The sequence below is a fragment of the Oncorhynchus mykiss genome, chromosome 10, assembly GCF_057628025.1.
Source record: "Oncorhynchus mykiss isolate SJ-2025 chromosome 10, ASM5762802v1, whole genome shotgun sequence".
NCBI lineage: Eukaryota > Metazoa > Chordata > Actinopteri > Salmoniformes > Salmonidae > Oncorhynchus > Oncorhynchus mykiss.
The window spans coordinates 17885376-17906572 of record NC_143031.1 but is presented as its reverse complement, the minus strand read 5'-3'; the positions used below and the strand labels follow the sequence as shown (position 1 = coordinate 17906572).

The following is a 21197-nucleotide window of genomic DNA, read 5'->3' as shown; positions in this document are numbered from 1 at the left end:
TCCGTTCGTTGAATCAGTTTGCCAAATAGGACATTTTAGATAAATGACAGATGCTGTGATTGTAGTTCATAAAACAGTGGTTCTCCTCAAACAGGGTTGTTTTCATTAGGGCATGTTTCTTACTGGACAGCTGCAGTAGTAGTAGTTCTTCCCTGTTTCACTCCGTTTTTTTTCATTTAGTGCCTTATCACGAAACCCTGGTATGATGCGTTATGCAGCCCTGATATGGGTCCCCTATACACTACAGTGTAATCTCTGGAGGAAAGAATGAGAGACTTTACCAGTATAATCTCAGATGGATCTCAGATCGTTTACCTTTTGACTACAAAGCGGACCCCATGGCGTTCCTCCAGGATGCGTTTGAGTTTGGGCACTCCGTAGGTGCAGGGCCTTTTGAAGGGGATGTTGTCTGGGATGCCGATGATCTCCACGGCCTCTGGGTCACAGGCTATCTTCCGGTACGGCACTGGAACCATGTGGTCCAAGCCCAGGGCCTCCGCTGAAAATACAGGAGTTGTCAGAAATCAGTGACGGACATCAATCACCCTACAAGACCCTACAATACTGCCTTAATAAGTATGTAATGAATGGATCAATTAATGGATGGATGGGTGGGTGTGGATAGATTAATAAGCAGTCATGACAGCTGAAAACGGACTAAAGACAATCATTCTATAGTAAAGAAATTACATGAAAAAAAGTGTTGAGAAAATGACCAATTGTATAAGGGGCATTTTCCCAGAGACTAGGACTAACTTTAATATGGGTCTGGGAAACAGGAACGTTTTAAAACCCTAAACATTTTTATCAGCTAATGCCCTACAATAGGAAACCATGCTGAGAAAGAGTGGTTGACCATCTCACCATAGCGACTGTTGAACAGGATCTGCACACATTCTCTCAGTGTGTTTATGTCCTCAGTCTCTCGAATGAACGAGTCCCATTTTTCTGTTGAGCGCAAAAGAGAATAACGTAAACATAAAAATGTCTACTTTCCACATGTATACTAACAGGGTTTTTTCCTGGCTCAAAATAGGGCTTAGGTGGTGGGCATCAGGGTTGGTGTGAAATCCAATTTTAATTTACAAATAAATGATTTAATTCACTCATGAAGTGGAGGATTTATGTTGAATTCCATTCGAATTTCAACAATCTTAAAGTTATAGAATTTAATTGGAATTAGACTTTTTGTATTGGAATTCAATTTGAATTGTAAAAAATGTATTCTTTGGAATTTAATTGGAATTCAATAATTGCATATTTCCAAGTTAATGGAATTAATGCACTTAGTATCACAAACTGTCTGCATGATTTGTTTTAGGTAAATTCAACTTGTATTCCTATATTTCAAGTATAGCTAGGCTGTCTAAACAGTGACATGATCAGCCTGACCACCTAAGGAAATTGCATTTGAATTTGTGGAATTGTTGGGGATAATATTAAATTGTGATTTTCATTTTTGGAATTGACCTAACATTGGAATGGAATTTACAGGGTAAGGGAATTGAATTAGAATTGCATTTGTGGAATTAACCCCAACCCTGGTGGCCATGTCAGGGTGCAATATGCCTAACGCTCAAACAGGGAAATGGTTCCAATCACTTTTTACACCATTCATTTTTCCCAAAGGGGATTTTTAGAAACACTTGAAATAAGGGCTCTGTAAATCTCTCTAGGACAAGGTGACTGTCGTCCTTCGGTCTGGAGTCCAAATTTGAGATTTTTTGTTCCAACCGCTGTGTCTTTGTGAGACGTGGTGTGGGTGAACAGATGATCTCTGCATGTGTATTTCCCACCGTAAAGCAAGGAGGAGGAGGTGTTATGGTTTGTGGGTGCTTTGCTGGTGACACTGTCAGTGATTTATTTAGAATTCAAAGGCACACTTAACCAGCATGGCTACCACAGCATTCTGCAGTGATACGCCATCCCATCTTGTTTGGGCTGTGTGGAACTATCATTTGTTTTTCAACAGGACAATGACCCAACACACCTCCCGGCTGTGTTAGGGCTATTTTACCAAGAAGGAGAGTGATGGAGTGCTGCATCAGATGACCTGGCCTCCACAATTCCCCCGACCTCAAACCCAATTGAGATGGTTTGGGATGAGTGCTCAGCATATGTGGGAACTCCTTCTAGACTGTTCCAGCATTCCAGGTGAAGCTGGTTGAGAGAATGCCAACAGTGTACAAAGCTGTCATCAAGGCAAATGGTGGCCTATTTGAAGAATCTCAAATATAAAGTATATTTTGATTTGTTTCACACTTTTTTGGTTACTACAAAAATGAAATAGTAGTAATTTCTCCATCATGTCAGACAACATGACAGTATTGCATTATTTGCTCTGCTGTGAAGCATATGGGAATGCAGCATTTGAATTGTGGCCTTACAAAGGAGAGGAGTCTATAATGTGGGGTAAAATCCATTGGTTGATTGATATGATTGTTGACATACCCCTCCCCTTTAATGAACTGCATTGTGCGATTCAGAGGAAAAAATTGCCAATAAGTGTGAGGTGACAAGTCATTCTCTTAGACTGAGTCTGTACCTAGAACTAGAGTATATGCATTGTCTGGCAGGGGGGGGGGGTGAGGTGAGCTGCCTAAAAACTGAACCCTGTTCCACATTAATGAGCTGAGCCACACTGAGCCAAGCCAGGCTGTACCGGTTACACAACCACCATAGTTGCTGGAACCATGAACAATGTGAATGGAAAATATCCGACCCGGCATAGATGGTTGGGTCAAAACGATAGTGTGAAAAGGGTATGAGTTTGTGGCCTACAGGTGTGCGTCTATCTGTGTCTAGTTCCAGTTCAAGCCTACCTGACTTCTCATGAACTATGGAAAACAGGAGGCGTTTGGAGACGTGGATGCTGGGAGGAGTCTGGCCCAACTCCCCTTGGAGTCCTATCCACTCACCTGAACAGACAAAATGGCAGAAATTAAACATTGATAAACATCATACTGATGCTTTCAGAGTCGAGCAAATCTTGAAAAATCTAAATCCCATAATCAAAACAGATTCTCTATCAAATAAGTTATGTGAAATGACAGCCAGTAGTACAACCACTCACAAAAATGACAGGGAGAATAGTAACCACTCTCCTGTCAAATGAATAAAATCACAGACAATATTTAGTGCATAAACAAGTGACTCAAAAAGGTGAGGGGCTTTTCAGAAGTAACCTGGATATCGATCAACTGCTACCTCATTAACAGCTTGTTCCTGTGGGGTCACATATCTCTTACCATTGTCGGAACTGTCCTTGGCGGCCGTCCCTTTCTCCGCCCCCGCCGCCCAGGCCCCCAGGCGGTCTTTACCCAGGTTGAAGAGGGATGTGGGCTTGAGGTCCAGCTTGCCATCGGGGTGTGGCTGGGAGGACATGGGCATGCCATACAGGAAGCTGGAGAGCATGGAGTTGCTGGCTGAGACTGAAGCGTTGGACACTTCCTGGGCGGCGGTGGCAGGCTTGGAGGCCGGGCCATGGATAGCTAGGCTCTTGATGACGCCCGAGGAGGAGTTGTGGTTTCTGACGTCGCCGGCGCTTGACTTAGCCTCCCGCGAGGGCTCTGCTGTTGTTCTATAAACAGATGAAGAAGGAAACACGAGAAGATAAAGCTGTGTGTCCATGTGAAACCTAATTATGACACACCAATAGCAACTTGTCACAATGTGCCTTATTCTTGGCAGAGAAATCCTCCAGTTACTTTCTGTTGTTCAAAAGTAATCTCGAATCTGGTCTCCTCCTATCGCCTAACCATGAAGTCAACAACAAGACCAGCCCTGTATCAATCCTAATTATGCTGCTACACTTCTGCCATTTATGCACAGGAACAAGTAACGTAAGGGATTACAGTTGAAGTCGGAAGTTAACATACACCTTAGCCAAAAACATTTAAACTCAGCTTTTCACAATTTCTGACATTTAATCCTAGTAAAAATTCCCTGTGTTAGGGTCAGTTAGGATCTCCACTTTATTTTAAGAATGTGAAATGTCAGAATAATAATAGAGAGAATGATTTATTTCAGCTTTAATTTCTTTCATCACATTCCCAGTGGGTCAGAAGATTACATACACTCAATTAGTATTTGGTAGCACTGCCTTTAAATTGTTGGACTTGGGTCAAACGTTTTGGGTAGTCTTCCACAAGCTTCCCACAATAAGTTGGGTGAATTTCAGCCTATTCCTCGTGACAGAGCTTGTGTAACTGAGTCAGGTTTGTAGGCCTCCTTGCTCGCCCACGCTTTTTTGTTTCTCCCCACAAATGTTCTACAGGATCCACATCATTTTCCTCCCTCATGATGCTATCGATTTTGTGAAGTGCACCAGTCCATCCTGCAGCAAAGCACGCCTGCAACATGATTCTGCCACCCCCGTGCTTCACGGTTGGGATGGTGTTCTTCGGCTTGCAAGCCTCACCCTTTTTCCTCCAAACATAACGATGGTCATTATGGCCAAACAGTTCTATTTTTGTTTCATCAGACCAGAGGAACCTTTCTCCAAAAAGTATGATCTTTGTCCCCATGTGCAGTTGCAAACCATAGTCTGGCTTTTGTATGGGGGTTTTGGAGCAGTGGCTTCTTCCTTGCTGAGTGGCCTTTCAGGTAATGTCGAAATAGGACTCGTTTTACTGTGGATATAGATACTTTTGTACCTGTATCCTCCAGCATCTTCACAAGGTCCTTTGCTGTTCTGGGATTGATTTCGCACCAAAGTACGTTCATCTCTAGGAGACAGAATGTGTCTCCTTCCTGAGTGGTATGCCGGCTACGTGGTCCCATGGTGTTTATACTTGCGTACTACTTGCGTACTATTGTTTGTACAGATGAACATGGTACCTTCAGGCGTTTGGAAATTGCTCCCAAGGATGAACCAGGCTTGTGGAGGCCGACAATTTTTTTCCTAAGGTCTTGGCTAATTTCTTTTCATTTTTCCCATGAGGTCAAGCAAAGAGGCACTGAGTTTGAAGGTAGGCCTTGAAATACATCCACAGGTACACCTCAAATTGACTCAAATGATGTAAATTAGCCTATCAGAAGCTTCTAAAGCCATGACATAATTTTCTGGTATTTTCCAAGCTGTTTAAAGGGATAGTCAACTTAGTGTATGTAAGTTTCTGACCCACTGGTCAGATTGGTCCCTTGTGATATAGTGGATGATAAGTGAAACAATCTGTCTGTAAACAGTTGTTGGAAAAATGACTTGTGTCACTTGCCAAAACTATAGTTTGTTAACAAGAAGTTTGTGGAGTGGTTGAAAAACAAGTTTTAATGACTCCAACCTAAGTGTACGTAAACTTCCGACTTCAACTGTATGTACGTTATGGTGTACTGTATGGAGTCAGGTCACCTTTTGACAGTGAAGTGGATGCGGTTGCTCTGCTCAAGGATCTTCATTAAGGTCTTGGTGTCGTACTCGGCAGGTTTCCTCAGGGCGATCCCCTCAGGCAGGCCGTGGGCCACCACAGAGCTGGGGTCCTTCAGGATCCACTCATAAGGCACAGGGACCAGGCTACTCTTCCCAACGGCTTCGCCTGGCAAATCATCACATACATACAGCATCAAATGACTAATGACTAATGAAGGTAGAAATGAGAAAAGGACATGTCAAATGATTGTTTGACACGTAGACACTGTAAAAATCAACATTCCATTCAATCACATCTGAAATTTGATTTCAGTTATGAGAAGGTTGAAATTAGAATGTTAAATGAGAAATTAGAAAGAATTCAAATGGCGTAGACCTATACAAATTATATTTGTTCTGTGCTGTATTTTGAAGCCCTTACTGTAAAGCACACTGAATACTTCTTCCACCATTTTTCTCAAGACAAAGATGTTAGAGTGGGCGTCTGTTGAGGCCCTCTGTTTGCCGTGCCCGCCCTCTTTGCCAAGCTTGCATGATTCATTTTCCTGGACATTGACATGGGCATTCACTGTGGTCAGCCCTTGTAGACAGGGCATCTCTGAAAAAGAGTCAAGCATGAGAAACTGAAGGGATTATATTTCTACTTTTCACCCTGTAAGTTTCACACAAGGAAGGTCTATTCTGGATCTCACTTGCTTTAGAAGAAGTAATGCTCTGGATAAGAGCATCTACTAAATGACAAAACATGTAAAACTAAAGATCATCTTACTTATTTAATTCAAAACCTTAATAGGCTCAGATAAAAACTGTTCAGCTCCAAGACAACAGTAGGATCTGTGAGCAAAATGTAGTTGCATTTTTGATCCAAGTGAAAAATCGAACCTAATCGTTAACCTGATTCACCTTTTTTTGCCCACTACACAGGGAACACTCACTGCAAAACTTGTGGAAGTCTGTTTGTATTTCCCTCCGTGAGTTGAGGAAGACTCTTCCCTTCTCTGTTCCCACGGTGATCACGCTGTCCTCGTGCACGGTGATGCAAGCTACCTCGGCGTTGAGCTTTGACATGGCTGTGCACTGGAACACAGGTTAAAGACAAGGTCATAGGTAATCCACCTAATGGTCAGTTAATAAAAACAACGATTTGCTATGGCTACTGTGAAGCTCAGGGTACACTTATCCATTAAACATTTAGCCTATCATCCTATACACAGGTTGGTTGTTTAGCAACAAAACCGTTGAGTGCGCAATTATGGGGCAAAACAGGCTTAGATTGTTGACATGTAAACTATATTCTCCAATGTTTATTGAAAACATAAATACATGTGCGAGTCGAAAAAAAGCTAAATTAGCATGATACAAGCTGAATTACTTGGAAAAGGCTGTGAAAATAAAAAGCCCGGTACACACTCAGCGCTCCGTTGACATTTCAGAGATACGCTTTGTTTTGGTGAGAAATCTCCCCAAAAAATAACAGGAATTTCAAATGAATATGAAAAGCTCATACTAAAATATCTTAAAATTGATTGCCATCTTATCAATATTGTTTTATGTCCTGCGGATTCGAGAAGAAAGATGACGAGTTCAACAGGAATGTCAGCCTGTCAGGTAGCCAGTAGCCGTAATTCTTAATTCATACACAGAATCTTTTTACCACTTTTTTTCTCTGGCCTCCATTCATTTAAGTCACCCTAATTCTAATTCTGGTCATCCTACAAGGGTAAAAACTCCAGTTTTACCTATTAGCTGAAATGAGCCATCTACGATTCCCCACATTGCAGCTTCTTGTCATTGTTGCTAGCTATCTGGCCATTCAGAATCACAACAACACAAAGACTTCTGCCCATTGAAGCATGCGAATCGTTTTCGTGACGTTGTCAGCTAACCCATCTATTCAACTACTCTTCTTCCGGCTTCATCAGTGGTTCACTTCACGATGTTTTCTAAGGTCAATTTGTTTCTGTAAAGAGTCATCGAAATAAGACGTCAACAAAATAAGACTGACTAATCAGTCTTTCATATGGTTTTCCATGGCCAGATTAATAATGTGTGTGTGTGTGTGTGACTGGTCATACCACTGAGTCCAACGCAGACACTAGGCTGGTGAGGATCTCCTGTCTGGCTGACACCTGTGGGACCCGCAGCTCAGCCCGGGAGTTAGTTCTTATCCCATCACATCCTGACTTCCTCATCTGCGCCATTCCTCCACTTAGGGGACACAAAACAGAGAGCAAAGTTGAGTAATCAAGAAGATTAAGCGAAACGGTCATTTGTGTGTGTCTGTGTAAATTCAATAAATGTGTATGGGGTCTCATCTGCATTCCACCAGTCACTTCTGGGAGTAGGGTGAAGTTGTCCCCTGACATTGATCTTGGGTCAGTTTTGCATTTTCCACACTGATGGTTAAGGTAAAGATTGGGGAGGGGAAACTTCACCCTGGAGCTTGGTCTGAGTATGACAACAAGGAGGATGTGTATACGTGGTCAAAGTAAATTGGTTATGCTTGATAGACAAAGGCATGTCCTGCCATTTAAGATAGCTGAAGCCTACAAATGAATGAGCAGTAACCAAATGCACATGACATTGATCTGGAGGGAATAAGGTGTCACTGCCATTCATTGCTTCAATAAAACAACAAGTAACCAATTTTGTTTGATTCTGACAACATGGTCAGGCTGCATTTTGAATTGTGATGAAACATGGCAGTTGGAGGGGGGAAGGGATGTTGTTGGGTTGGAGGGGGGAGGTTTCTTCTCATTAAGAGGCTTTAAAAGTGACGATAATACCCTGCATGTTATGCTAATGCCCAAATCCGTCACACACGTGAAAGTACCTAATTACGATAAGCCTTTGTCAGCCAATTAAAGCTAGCTCAGATTATTTATTTGAATCCCTTCATCCTTAACTTGCTCTCCTTAGACGGTACTCTTGGCAAAGAAATTATGTTTGCCCCCCCATTGGGTCTAATTTCAATGTAATTTGGAAATAGATGGCCGAGTAGGAGCAAACTCGTAATTAGCCTATTTGCAAGGGAGTAACCTAACATTTTCATCACAAACATGTCAGCTGGCCACTACACACTCCGTGTCAAGACAAAGTCAAGGAAAGATAGGGTAAATAAAAGAGGTCTGGAAAGAGTGGGGCATAAAAATAATAAAATCGCAATCCTAATTCCAGACCCTGCGTTCTCATGGCAACTGCAATCCGTCTCCTTGGAAACTAATCTCGAGGCATTTGAACAATGCAGCTCTGGCCTTTAATCTCTTCAGACACTGGGAGCTATTATCCTAGCCTCCAGGCAGCCCCAAACCACAGACTCAACACTGGGGGAGGACATAGAGAGAGAGAGAGAGAGAGAGAGAGAGAGATAGCCTCAGCTGCACCAATATGCCTGTCTGAAATCGGCATCCCCTGAGCCCACAGCAAACATGAACCCCCTCCATCTATTTCGGTGGCGTAATCGTTTGTCTCTTCCACTCGTTATCTTTAAGGCAAAAGAGGCACGAAAAATGAGAGAAGGGGGCACCGTCATTTTGTTCGCAGCCAGAGAAAGCCACCGCTAGTGAACTCAAAGGATGACTTTTGTGGCTGGCAGAGTTTAGGATACTTCAAATGCAATGTCACTCAGTCACAAGCACAAATGTCAAAACAAAGAGCATAGACAATGACAAAAGCCACTGATGTTGAGATTGAAAAATGCAAATGAACGAATATGGTTCCAGTTCCAATTTAGCTACTGGAAGTCAACACAAATAACCTATTTGTGTACTACTTTCACAGACCAGCACAAACTGGCTCTGACCAGGAGGAGTGGGAGACCCCGGTGCACAACTGAGCAAGAGGACAAGTACATTGGAGTGTCTAGTTTGAGAAACAGATGCCTCACAAGTCCTCAACTGGCAGCTTCATTAAATAGTACCAGCAACGTCAACAGTGAAGAGGCGACTCCGGGCTGCTGGACATTAACAATGTCTACACTGTATTTCTGATCAATTTGATGTTATTTTAATGGTCTTCTTTTTTAGCTTTTCTTTAAAAAACAAGGACATTTCTAAGTACCACAAACTTTTGAACGGTAGCGTGTGTGTGTGTGTATCTATATGAACTCAGCAAAAAAAAGAAACATCCTCTCAATGTCAACTGTGTTTATTTGAAGCAAACTTAACATGTGCAAATATTTGTATGAACATAAGATTCAACAACTGAAACATAAACTGAGCAAGTTCCACAGACATGTGACTAATGGAAATGGAATAATATGTCTCTGAACAACGGGGGGGGGGTCAAAAACAAAAGCAACAGTCAGTATCTGGTGTGGCCACCAGCTGCATTAAGTACGGAAGTGCATCTCCTCCTCATGGACTGCACTAGATTTGCGAGTTCTTGCTGTGAGATGTTACCCCACTCTTCCACCAAGGCACCTGCAAGGTCCCAGACATTTCTGGGGGGGAATGGCCCTAGCCCTCACTCTCCAATCCAACAGGTCCCAGACGTGCTCAATGGGATTGAGATATGGGCTCTTCGCTGGCCATGGCAGAACACTGACATTCCTGTCTTGCAGGAATTCACGCACGGAACGAGCAGTATGGCTGGTGGCATTGTCATGCTGGAGGGTCATGTCAGGATGAGCCTGCAGGAAGGGTACCACATGAGGGAGGAGGATGTCTTCCCTGTAACGCACAGCGTTGAGATTGCCTGCAATGACAACAAGCTCAGTCCGATGATGCTGTGACACACCGCCTCAGACCATGACAGACCGTCCACCTCCAAATTGATCCCGCTCCAGAGTACAGGCCTCGGCGTAACGCTCATTCCTCCGACGAAAAACGTGAATCCGACCATCATCCCTGGTGAGACAAAACCGCGACTTGTCAGTGAAGAGCACTTTTTGCTAGTCATGTCTGGTCCAGCGACGGTGGGGTTGTACCCTTAGGCGACGTTGTTGCCGGTGATGTCTGGTGAGGACCTGCCTTACAACAGGCCTACAAGCCCTCAGTCCAGCCTATCTCAGCCTATTGCAGACAGTCTGAGCACTGATGGAGGGACTGTGCATTCCTGGTGTAACAAGGGCAGTTGTTGTTGCCATCCTGTACCTGTCCCACAGGTGTGATGTCCGGATGTCCTGTGCAGGTGTTGTTACACGTGGTCTGCCACTGCGAGGACGATCAGCTGTCCATCCTGTCTCCCTGTAGCACTGTCTTAGGTATCTCACAGTACGGACATTGCAATTTATTGCCCTGGCCACATCTGCATTCCTCATGCCTCCTTGCAGCATGCCTAAGGCACTTCATGCAGATGAGCAGGGACCCTGGGCATCTTTCTTTTAGTGTTTTTCAGAGTCAGTAGAAAGGCCTCTTTAGTGTCCTAAGTTTTCATAAATGTGACCTTAATTGCCTACCGTCTGTAACCTGTTAGTGTCTTAACGAGCGTTCCACAGGTGCATGTTCATTAATTGTTTATGGTTCATTGAACAAGCATGGGAAACAGTGTTTAAACCCTTTACAATGAAGATCTGTGAAGCTATTTGGATTTTTACTAATTATCTTTGAAAAACAGGGTCCTGAGAAAGGGACATTTATTTTTTTGCTGAGTTTATTTTATATACACACACACACAAACATTGCAAACTTTGACTACTGGCAAGGTTAAAACAAATATATTAAACTGGTTGCAATATTAGTTTATCTCTCTACTTACGGCCAGTAATTTCAGACTGTAGGCTAAACATAGACCTAAAATGCAATGATACCAACAGGCTACAGTACTTAAAATGTGTTGCCTGTTCCTTAATTGTAAAATTAACTAGAAAGAAAGAAATAAAAGAAACAGTATAGCTACACTTCCGAACACTTCCCTGGTATGTGAGTACACCCTGATCTTAAAATGATACAACTCTGTTCTGGCTGCCATCCTTAAATGCTCCAGCTAATGACATCCTAAATCCTAACCCATTTGAGTCTCCCCCGAGGAAGCCGGCAATTTTATTTTCTTCATGCCATGCAAACCTCTCCAGGCTGCAGGGGGCAGAGCTTATCCTTTACTTGTTGAATAATTGCCCAAGCAGTATTTAGCCAGAGATAATAGGCTACAATGTTCTCAGAAGAAGGGGTATCATGGTTTTCTGAGCTGATTTTGCACTAAGAGGCTTGTGGTGCTTGCTGCCATTGATATACAATACTTTGCTAATATCCCTTAAAAAGCCATTCCGGTCACAGACCTTTTGAAGACCACAACTCCATCTAAATCGTTGGGCTCGGTGCTGATCATTTACTTTTAATTGTATTGAACTCTGGGCATGCCAGGCATGATCCCAGAGGTTGTAGACCTACTTAGCTGTATACATACATCAACTAGGCTATTATGCCGGCGTTGTGGGATAGGCAGAGCCATGAGAACATCTCCTCTGGTTGGGAGATCCAACTAGTTCTGGAATAGTTCAACTACATGGAACGACCTAGAGCCTAGACATAGCCAGGGGTGTCAAACTCATTCCACGGAGGGCTGAGTGTCTGCGGGATTTGGGTTTTTCCTTTCAATTAAGACCTAAACAACTAGGTGAGGGGAGTTCCTTCCTAATTAGTGACCTTAATTAATCAATCAAGTACAAGGGTGGAATGAAAACCCACAACCACGTGTCAATCTAGATAAATGACAGCAAGTACGCCTGCAATTCAGCTAGCTAGGGAAAACATCAGGTGAAATAAAATATTGGGATCATTCAAAAATAGGAAAGATAAAGTCCTAATAATTGAAATGGACCTGTGGCTTTCACAAAATACGTTTAAAATCACAGTTACTTTGTTGCAGAGTTTAGGCTAATTATTGGAACAACCTGGCGCGGGGTGAAGATCTAGCCAAAACAGTTTGTCCAGAAGATATGCTCTCCTTCTGGGTTGAAATGTCCTTATGCCCATATTTGCAATTGCACCTTAGGGTACTTCAACTGTATTGAAATGGTTTAAAAACGTGCTTCAATCCAGGAATAGAAGGTGATGTTGTACTCCTAATAATCCCACAACAATTTACGGCAAACGGAGAAGATTGAAATAGGGCTAGTTTTTTATTAAACTTTTCTGTCAGCATGCTAGGCTATAGCTAATGTTAAAGCAGCTCATTAGATTCAATGAAAATGTGTCACTATAGTTGGGGTGAGTAGCTGCCAGAAGTGTTGTGGCATTAAATGGGCTGCTTTGGCATTAACTACCAAGAATGAAGATGAAAAAAGCAGTTTAATAAGAATATTTACATTTTCTCGATTTGCCGTAAATTGTTGTGGCATAAGAGTTCAGCAACACCTTCCATCCCTGGATTGCGAAGAAATAAAAGGCACAAGATCCACAAAAATTCTATTTTTTTAATTTTAGCGAGCAATTTTAATTGTATTTGTTCAAGCTCCTAGCTAGCTACCTTCCTATCACCTAACGTTACTGGAGAATGAGTAGGCTATATGGAGTTACCGCTTGAAACATTTACTGAGACAGCATGGGGATTGGCTACTGTAGCTAGCTGCCTTTACACACGTCTCAGGTAATGTCAGAAGACCTTGCATGCATTAGGATGTGGCTCTTAGGTAAACTGCATGTGAAGCTTGTTTCAGGTGAACTTCAGTGATGTGTTCATGACATGACAATCAGCTACACGCCCAACTCCAGATTAGCTAGCTACATTCATTGGGGAGGTTTGGATCCTGACTGTAGCTAACTAGCCAATGTTACAGAAAAGTAGAACGCAAGAGTCACGTTAGCTAGCTAAATGAGATAGGGAAGACCAAACTGCCACAGATGAAATAAATATATTTGACAAAATTGAGCAAGACAGTTGTGAAAGCGTTGTTCAACCAACAATGAATGTGGTCTGGCTAACTACCGTTAGCTAGCTAGATAATATTGACATGATTGAACAAAACGCTCGCTGCTGAGTAATTTAATTAACTAGTTACTGTAGCTAACTAAACTAGCAAGCTACCACCAAAGTAAAATGGTTGACGTGGTCTTGAATAAGGTCTTAATGTATCCTCAAACTGTAATGTGCCATCTGCAGGCAACAAAAACACGACCGGAGGGCTGGCTAGCTATATTATCTAGCTACCTTTCTTTCTTGATAATGTTGGCTATCAATATAGCTACATTTATCCAACGATGCGCACGCCAAAACAAGACTTCTCGTATCAGTGTGCAGAATTTAGTTGCAGTTGGCTCGCTGCGAATATAACGATGTAACGTTACACCGTTTAGCTAGCTACAGAAATGTAAATGAGCTCATACCATTTATTTGCATCTAGCTAGATATATAGCTAAAGAAATCGCGAGATGATTCAATCGACGAATTAGCTAGCTAGCCACAATAACGGGTTAGCTAACTGGCCCATCTCCTCCCCCAGAATTATAATCTGTAATTTCACAATTTGTACAGTCATAAAGTCACGTGCTCACAAAACACGGTTTTCTGTTCGAAGTTAATAAATATTACAATAGCATGAGGCATACCTTACCAAAAATAACGTTTAAATGTCGTTATGCTGTCAATCCCGTAATAAGGTTATTCCCCGTTTAATCCAACCGCAACTGTAGAATTCCCATCTAAAATGTAGCATTATCGTGTTTTCGAAACCTTGTGATCTGAAGCATTATGGCACAAAATCGATTGCAAAATGTTATCGCCGAGATTATTTGTCCATTTTCCCCGTTTCTCTCTCTTTTCTTTAACAGTGGAGTATGTCCCCTTTCCCCTTTGTTCTGTAATCCAGTAAAATTGAAAGTCATTCGCCTCCGCTAATCCCAGCCCAACTCAACAACAGCATCTATTGGCTGTAATTTACATATAGGATTAAGCAACCTCTGGGAAACCATGGGGGGGAACTACCTCAATGGGGGAAACTCGTCCGGAGAAGGACGTGATGCGACAAAAACAAACAGGATATTTCACTTTTCAGATTTAAACCTCTGGTAAAAACAAATATACCAGTCAGCATTAAACATTTTACTAAATAGCCTTACAAAACATTTAGACTAGACTGCACCGAAATTACTATTAACACGAATTGACTAATATAATCATATTTATTATAGTGGACAATGTATTAATTGACAGGTTAATAATGTCGGTGAATTATTGGTATTGACTCTACAATAGTGAAAAAGGGAACACCTAAATAATGCATTAGGATAGCAATACAATACCTCTGTATGATATCAAGAGTTTAATTGTGAACTATTTTGGTCAGCCACCTGAGCAGTGCCATAACTGTCCCTATGCATGTGATCCTGCTCGCTTTATTGGTTACATTGGCCAAGTACATAAATCATGAATAGCAGTTTACTTTGCCCCTAGTGTTCTGAGAGCAGTATTTTACTCTCAGGTCCCACTTGTAGAAATACATTTCTGGAAACCTTCAAACCATTTGTTGCTACACTTTTTTCACCCCCTCACTTCACAGCCTCTACTTTGGAAAATGTTCCATGAATGATATCCATCACTTCCACAAGTGAGCCAAATTGTTTACACAGTCAGCAGTGGGAGCTTAGTGTTTGGTGTGTGCTAATGTGCATGTGCAACAGTATTTATTTGTGAGTGATTGTACTTAAAGGTTAATAAGTGTTCAATAAAGGCATAACAAAACTTCAGAAAAGACCATCAAATGTCCACTTGAAATAAAACACCACAATCCTTTTCCCACATTGTTAATATTTAATGACTCAATCTCAGAAATCATTACAGCAATAAAGGGTATGAAGTGTTTCCCATCTGAAAAAAGGCAATATACATTTTCCAATGACAGTTTGTAGCTTCAGTTTCGCTGAGCGAGGGCCAGCCCAACACTTTGTCCAAGCAATGTCAATCCCAAGTCTTACATTCCACATTACTCACATCAAGATAATGTTCTCCAAAGACAGTGCATTTCAAATGGCATGCTATTCTCTATATTGTGCACTACTTTTGACCAGTGCCAAAAAGTAGTGCACTATATAGGGAATAGGGTGCCATTTGAGACAGACCAGAATGTCAACCAATATCCCGTAAATACAGTAATGGCCTACACTTAGTATTTCCCTGTTGGCTTGTTAAACAGAGATAATATCATTTGGAAGACCATAATGTATCAATTCTGTACGTTATGATTAGGATTTGTTTAAACGTCATCCAGATGTGTGTTCTTCAACCAAGGGAGGGAGCAGTTACAGTAGGGTTGTGTCATAAATGGCACTATATTTCACTACTTTTGACCAGGGTCCATAGGGCTCTACTCAGAAGTAGTGCACTATATTGGGAACAGTGTGCCATTTGGGATACATATTAGAACATTCCATTGTTTGGATTGTGCTCCAAACAGCCCTTGAGTGGCCTACTCTAATCAAAGGACAAAGTGATCCCATGGCATGGTCAAATGTCTTTAGATAAATGATCAACAATAAGAAGTTAATACTGGTATTTTTTTAAAACCCCTGTTTACGGAAACACTACAAAGTGGTACGGTTTACCACTATCTAGTGAAGCCATAGTGAAATTAATGGATAACTCAGTTCAAATTAGTAAACCATTAAACTGATAGCTATTTAATGCAAATACGGCGCTGAGTTGGATTGGTTCAGTTGGCTAAATACACGTTTACAGTATGCACAATTCTGATAATGCAGCTATTTCACAACATCAGCCAAAATCCAGCAGGATAATCGTTTCATTCACGTTCGCTACAGAGCATGAGTCCTTGAACATGGAGGAGCTTGAGAAAATTGTTCTGAACGTAACTGGCCAAATCAAATCAGCTACAGTACTCTAAGAAGGATCAAAAGCAGTGTGGCAAATAAATAACAAAAAGTGGTGGATTGAAGCCAAATTCTTCTTCTTTGCTTTCAATCAGACACCAGAGTCATTCCATTCTCTGGAGTCACAATAAGTAATTCACAAAATAGTTTCTCATGAGTTGTAGGGTCATGATCTCTAATAAACTACCATAAAAGGTTCTCCCATGTCCAATACCATCCTTGGAGGTAGTCTGCAGGGTAGGTATCAGTTTATAAAGGTCGTACCGATTTATTATTCACCTCCATGTCCATTTTACAGTATCTTTGATCTGTCTTAAGATTGGCTAATGGGTGATTTTATTTTTTGCAACAGATTAAATGTACATATTGAGAATCATTGTTTTGGTAGTCATTGTTTTGGTAGTAACTGTAAACAGAAAATGGCGTCTGGAGTCCAATGGAGTACTAGTCCCAAGTCTTAACGTCGTAGTGACTTATTTTTCTTTTAAAATGTAGCTATGCATTTCCCCAATTCAAGATGGGCTCTTCTTCTCCTATATTAGTGTTGTTCCTGGGGAGGAAGCCATGAAGTTGAAGAAGAAAAAGTTCAAATAATCTATCAAATACATACTTCAGAATATTAATTTATGGCACAGATGAAATGGAGATTCTCTATTGAGCATGCTTTTAAGTCTAGAACAGATAGGCAACCCTGTTCCTGGAGTGCCGCAGGATTTTGTTCCAATTAGGCACCACACCTGACCAACTGAGCTAATTGATCAGTTCAGTGATGGTCTAAATTCAACACACCTGGTCTTCTAGGCCAGTTAAATCCAAAACAAGAAGTTCTTGCGGCACTCCAGGACCAGGGCTGCCTGCCCCGGTCTAGAACTAGGCTTTATCTGTGTTTGGTAAGCAAGCCATTAATGTTGTATTTATGTAACTCATTGTGGGAATGGCAATAACGAATAAAAAAGTGCAGCATGCATTCAGTGCATCTCTAGACAGTGAGTTTATATTTAACTGATCTATGTAGCTAAGATACATTTAATTGATGTGACATATAACATGCGTGATTGATATAGGAGGTGTGGTATATGGCCAATATACCACGGCTAAGGGCTTTTCTTATGCACGACGCAACATGCAACATACCTGCTGGATACAGCCCTTAGCCGTGGTATATTGGCCATATAACACAAACCCCTGAGGTGCCTTATTGCTATTATAAACTATTACTAGCATAATTAGAACAGTAAACAAGTCATTTTGCATCATACCCGTAGTATATCTTCTGATATACCACGGCTTTCAGCTAATCAGCATCCAGAACCCAACCTATCCAGTTTATAATGATGAATTAATACCTACATCTTGAGTAAAGGAAGAATCCTGTTGATAAATCCCATTGGCTGAATTTGCACCACCATGCACCTGAAAGAGAATCATTAAAGAAAACAGCTTGTCAAGCTACTGGTGCATTTTACATTACTCAAACTCGTATATCCTGACTTTTGTATCATACGACCTACTTTATATTAAAAAAGTTAATTTCACGAGCCAATGCTAACTAGCGTCAGCACGATGAGTATTTCAAATCAACTTAAAAAAAACGGAATCAAACTTTATTTGCCACATACGCCGAATACAACAAGTGTAGACTTTACTGTGAAATGTTTACTTACAAGCCATTAACCAACAGTGCAGTTCAAGAAGAAGAAAATATTTACCAAGTAGGCTAAAATAAAAAGTAACAGCATCTGCTAGCGATTTCCAGTCCATGCGCTAGTGCTAGTTAGCAACTTCCTTATCAAAGTCCCGAAGTATCTGTTAAAATATCACTAAAACCATGTATTTACGGATTTTACGTTTTAGTTACAAAAGGCAGGTACAGTGTAATTACAGTGTTGTTAGTTAGTACTTTATTACATGGTACATAGACTGATGATACCTGTTTGACGTAATGTTTTTCATTTGCTAATCAAACTCACTTGCGGGGCCTGCACACACATTGCAGCAATTGCCAAAAACAGAATGCAACCTAACTGCTGGTAAGACTTCTTGACTTCATTCATTTTTGCCAACACATGGCTAACCTTTGTTTAACCAGCTAAACAGCTGGTATTAGCGAAAATGTGTTTGGAGTTACCATTCTATGTTATAGTTTACACTTCCTCGTCCAATTTTCAAAAAAACTATCTACCCAAAAATGTTGATTACTTCTCCTTTCCATTCAATTGATGATAAGACAAGACATGTAAAACATCTATTTTTTGGTAATATATGATGGTGTCCATGGGTCGCCAATTTGCCTGGGCAGGGATCACTGTGCAAGAAAAGGTTGAAGACCCCTGAAGTCGACTCTTTCTAAATGGCCACTATCAACAAAATCAGTCCTGGAAAAGACAAAACAAATACTAGCTAGAGTTGATCCTGGGCTTGTTTACCTGGGTCTTGTCTGGGTGCGTGCGCATGGCTTGCACCAGCTGGTCCACTTCCTGGTTGTGCTCCAGAGCTCCCCTCAGGGCCTCCTCGGTGCTCAGGAGCCGCTGGCGCAGACGGCTCACCTCCGTGTCCAGAGCTGACGGGTCCAGCATAGAGTAGCGCCGGTGGTCTGGGGACGAGCCCCTTTCCCTGCCCTGAGAACACACACATATCACGTGTAGGAATCAACTGGGTGTTCATTAGGCACCAAAATAAAGAAAATGGATTGAAACAGGAAGGGTCTACCTTGTATTTTATAGTGTGCCCTAATGAACAACTGTTTAGTTATTAAAGCCCTTCCTGGAAAAATGTGGAGGGTTACATCTATCATTGCTAGATCTGCCTTTAGTACAAATACAGGGAGCACATTGTTTTTTTTAAATCATATAGAATACAGACCAGAATGAAACAATAGCCATGTACTGTATCCACTTTGAATATGAAACATGAAATTATTATAATCTTAATCAAGTAGACTTTTCTACTGCTAGACCAGCTTTCATCTGTGTGTGAACAGAAAACACAAAACTTTATTAGTGCACACCAGAGCAAAACGTTTTGCAGCGAAAACAAACGTTCCTCACGGTTTCGGTCTGTTTACTTTCATTTGGTTGCAAGTGAATAACCCTGGGTTGATGGACACATGATGTGCTTCAAGATGGGCGGAGCCAACAATGTGATTGACATCTCCCAGAACCCCATCCCTCTCACCAGCAGGAGCAGTTTGTCTCTCAGGGTCTTGATGTCATCCTGGAGTTTTTGCTCCTTCACTCTCCATTCCGCCTTGTGCACCTCTCGGCTCAGGTCTCGGTCCAGGCCAAGCGAGTGGCGAGGGGAGTCCAGCAGTAACACCCTCAGCTCGTTCAGACTCCTGAAACAAGAGGACGATACAGTAAAGAAAACCATTAAGATTTACGCTTGCCTTCCTGATTCAGGTTAGCCTGGTCCCAGACCTGATTGTGCTCTTGCCAACTCCAATGCTGTCATTGGCATGACAATTCCATAAGGAGTTGGCAAGAGAGCAGAAAGAGACTGGCACCCAGGCTAGATTAAGAGTTGTTTCATCATCAATGACCCAAACCTATCGACGATACAGGGAACATGCTTTATTGAGCTGTGCTAATAAAAGCGTATATATATATATATATATATATATATATATATAGTACCAGTCAAACGTTTGGACAAACCTACTCATTCAAGGGTTTTTCTTTATTTGGACTATTTTCTACATTGTAGAATAATAGTGAAGATATATAAACTATGAAATAACATATGGAATCATGTAGTAACCAAAAAAGTGTTAAACAAATGAAAGTATATTTTAGATTCTTCGAATTAGCCACAATTTGCCTTGATGACAGCTTTGCACACTCTTGACATTCTCTCAACCAGCTTCACCCAGAATAGTTTTCCAACAGTCTTGAAGGAGTTCCCACATATGCTGAGCACTTGTTGGGTGCTTTTGCATTTGAGCCAATCAGTTGTGTTGTGACAAGCTAGGGTTGGTATACAGAAGATGGTAAAAGACCAAGTCCATATTGGGCAAGAACAGCTCAAATAAGCAAAGAGAAACAACAGTCCATCCTTACTTTAAGACATGAAGGTCAGTCAATGCCGATAATTTCAAGAACTTTGAGTGCAATCACAAAAACCATCAAGCGCTATGATGACACTGGCTCTCAAGGAAGACCCAGAGTTACCTCTGCTGCAGAGGATAAGTTCATTAGAGTTACCAGCCTCAGGTTACACCCCAAATAAATGCTTCACAGAGTACAAGTAACAGACACATATCAACTGTTCGGAGGAGACTGCGTGAAACAGGCCTTTATGGTAGAATTGCTGTAAAGAAACCACTACTAAAGGACACCAATAAGAAGAAGAGACTTGCTTGGGCCAAGAAACACAAGCAATGGACATTAGATCGGTGGAAATCTGTCCTTTGGTCTGGTGAGTCCAAATTTGAGATTGTTGGTTCCAACCGCCATGTCTTTGTAAGATACAGAGTAGGTGAATGGATGATCTCCTCCGCATGTGTGGTTCCCGCCATGAAGCATGGAAGAGGAGGTGTGATGTTGTTTTGCTGGTGACACTGTCAGTTATTTATTTAGAATTCAAAAGGCACACTTAACCAGCATGGCTACCACAGCATTCTGCAGCGATACGCCATCCCATCTGGTTTGCGCATTGGGGGACTACAATTTGTTTTTCAACAGGACAATAACCCAAAACACACCTCCAGGCTGTGTAAGGGAAATTTTACCAAGAAGGAGAGTGATGGAGTGCTGCATCAGATGACCTGGCCTCCACAATCACCTGACCTCAACCCAATTGAGATGGTTTTGGATGAGTTGGACCGCAGAGTGAACGAAAAGCATCCAACAAGTGCTCAGCATATGTGGGAACTCATTGAAGACGGTTGGAAAAGCATTCCTCATGAAGCTGGTTGAGAAAATGCCAAGAGTGTGTAAAGCTGTCAAGGAAAAGGGTGGCTACTTTGAATAATCTTTGTTTCACACTTTTTTGGTTACTACATGATTCCATATGTGTTATTTCATAGTTTGGATGTCTTCACTACTATTCTACAATGTAGAAAATAGCAA

At 41.6% G+C, this 21197-nt stretch overlaps 2 protein-coding genes across 11 annotated transcripts in view; both read right to left on the bottom strand.

Annotated features, from left to right (window-relative positions):
- Positions 1-14247, bottom strand: part of gtf2ird1 (GTF2I repeat domain containing 1) — a 39059-nt gene extending 24812 nt beyond the window's left edge. The window contains exons 1-9 of one of the 3 annotated variants that reach the window (XM_021617641.3): positions 13860-14247; positions 7444-7576; positions 6304-6445; positions 5790-5966; positions 5351-5534; positions 3249-3580; positions 2823-2918; positions 865-948; positions 316-499 (exon numbers count right to left, since the gene is read on the bottom strand). In XM_021617641.3, the coding sequence (XP_021473316.2) occupies positions 316-499; positions 865-948; positions 2823-2918; positions 3249-3580; positions 5351-5534; positions 5790-5966; positions 6304-6445; positions 7444-7569 (1325 nt within the window). In that variant the 5' untranslated portion in view covers positions 7570-7576; positions 13860-14247. Of the gene's footprint in view, positions 1-315; positions 500-864; positions 949-2822; positions 2919-3248; positions 3581-5350; positions 5535-5789; positions 5967-6303; positions 6446-7443; positions 7577-13854 lie in introns of all 3 variants that reach the window. The other 2 variants (XM_021617642.3, XM_021617643.3) reach the window with 2 other exon arrangements.
- A 788-nt stretch (positions 14248-15035) lies between these two features.
- clip2 (CAP-GLY domain containing linker protein 2) overlaps positions 15036-21197 on the bottom strand; it is a 70792-nt gene continuing 64630 nt past the window's right edge. For 7 of the 8 annotated variants that reach the window (XM_036989823.2, XM_021617636.3, XM_021617635.3 and 4 more), the window contains 4 exons: positions 19306-19465; positions 18558-18749; positions 17482-17544; positions 15036-16681 (listed from right to left, as the gene is read on the bottom strand). In XM_036989823.2, the coding sequence (XP_036845718.2) occupies positions 16670-16681; positions 17482-17544; positions 18558-18749; positions 19306-19465 (427 nt within the window). In that variant the 3' untranslated portion in view covers positions 15036-16669. Of the gene's footprint in view, positions 16682-17318; positions 17545-18557; positions 18750-19305; positions 19466-21197 lie in introns of those variants that run through there. The other variant, XM_090186052.1, reaches the window with a different exon arrangement.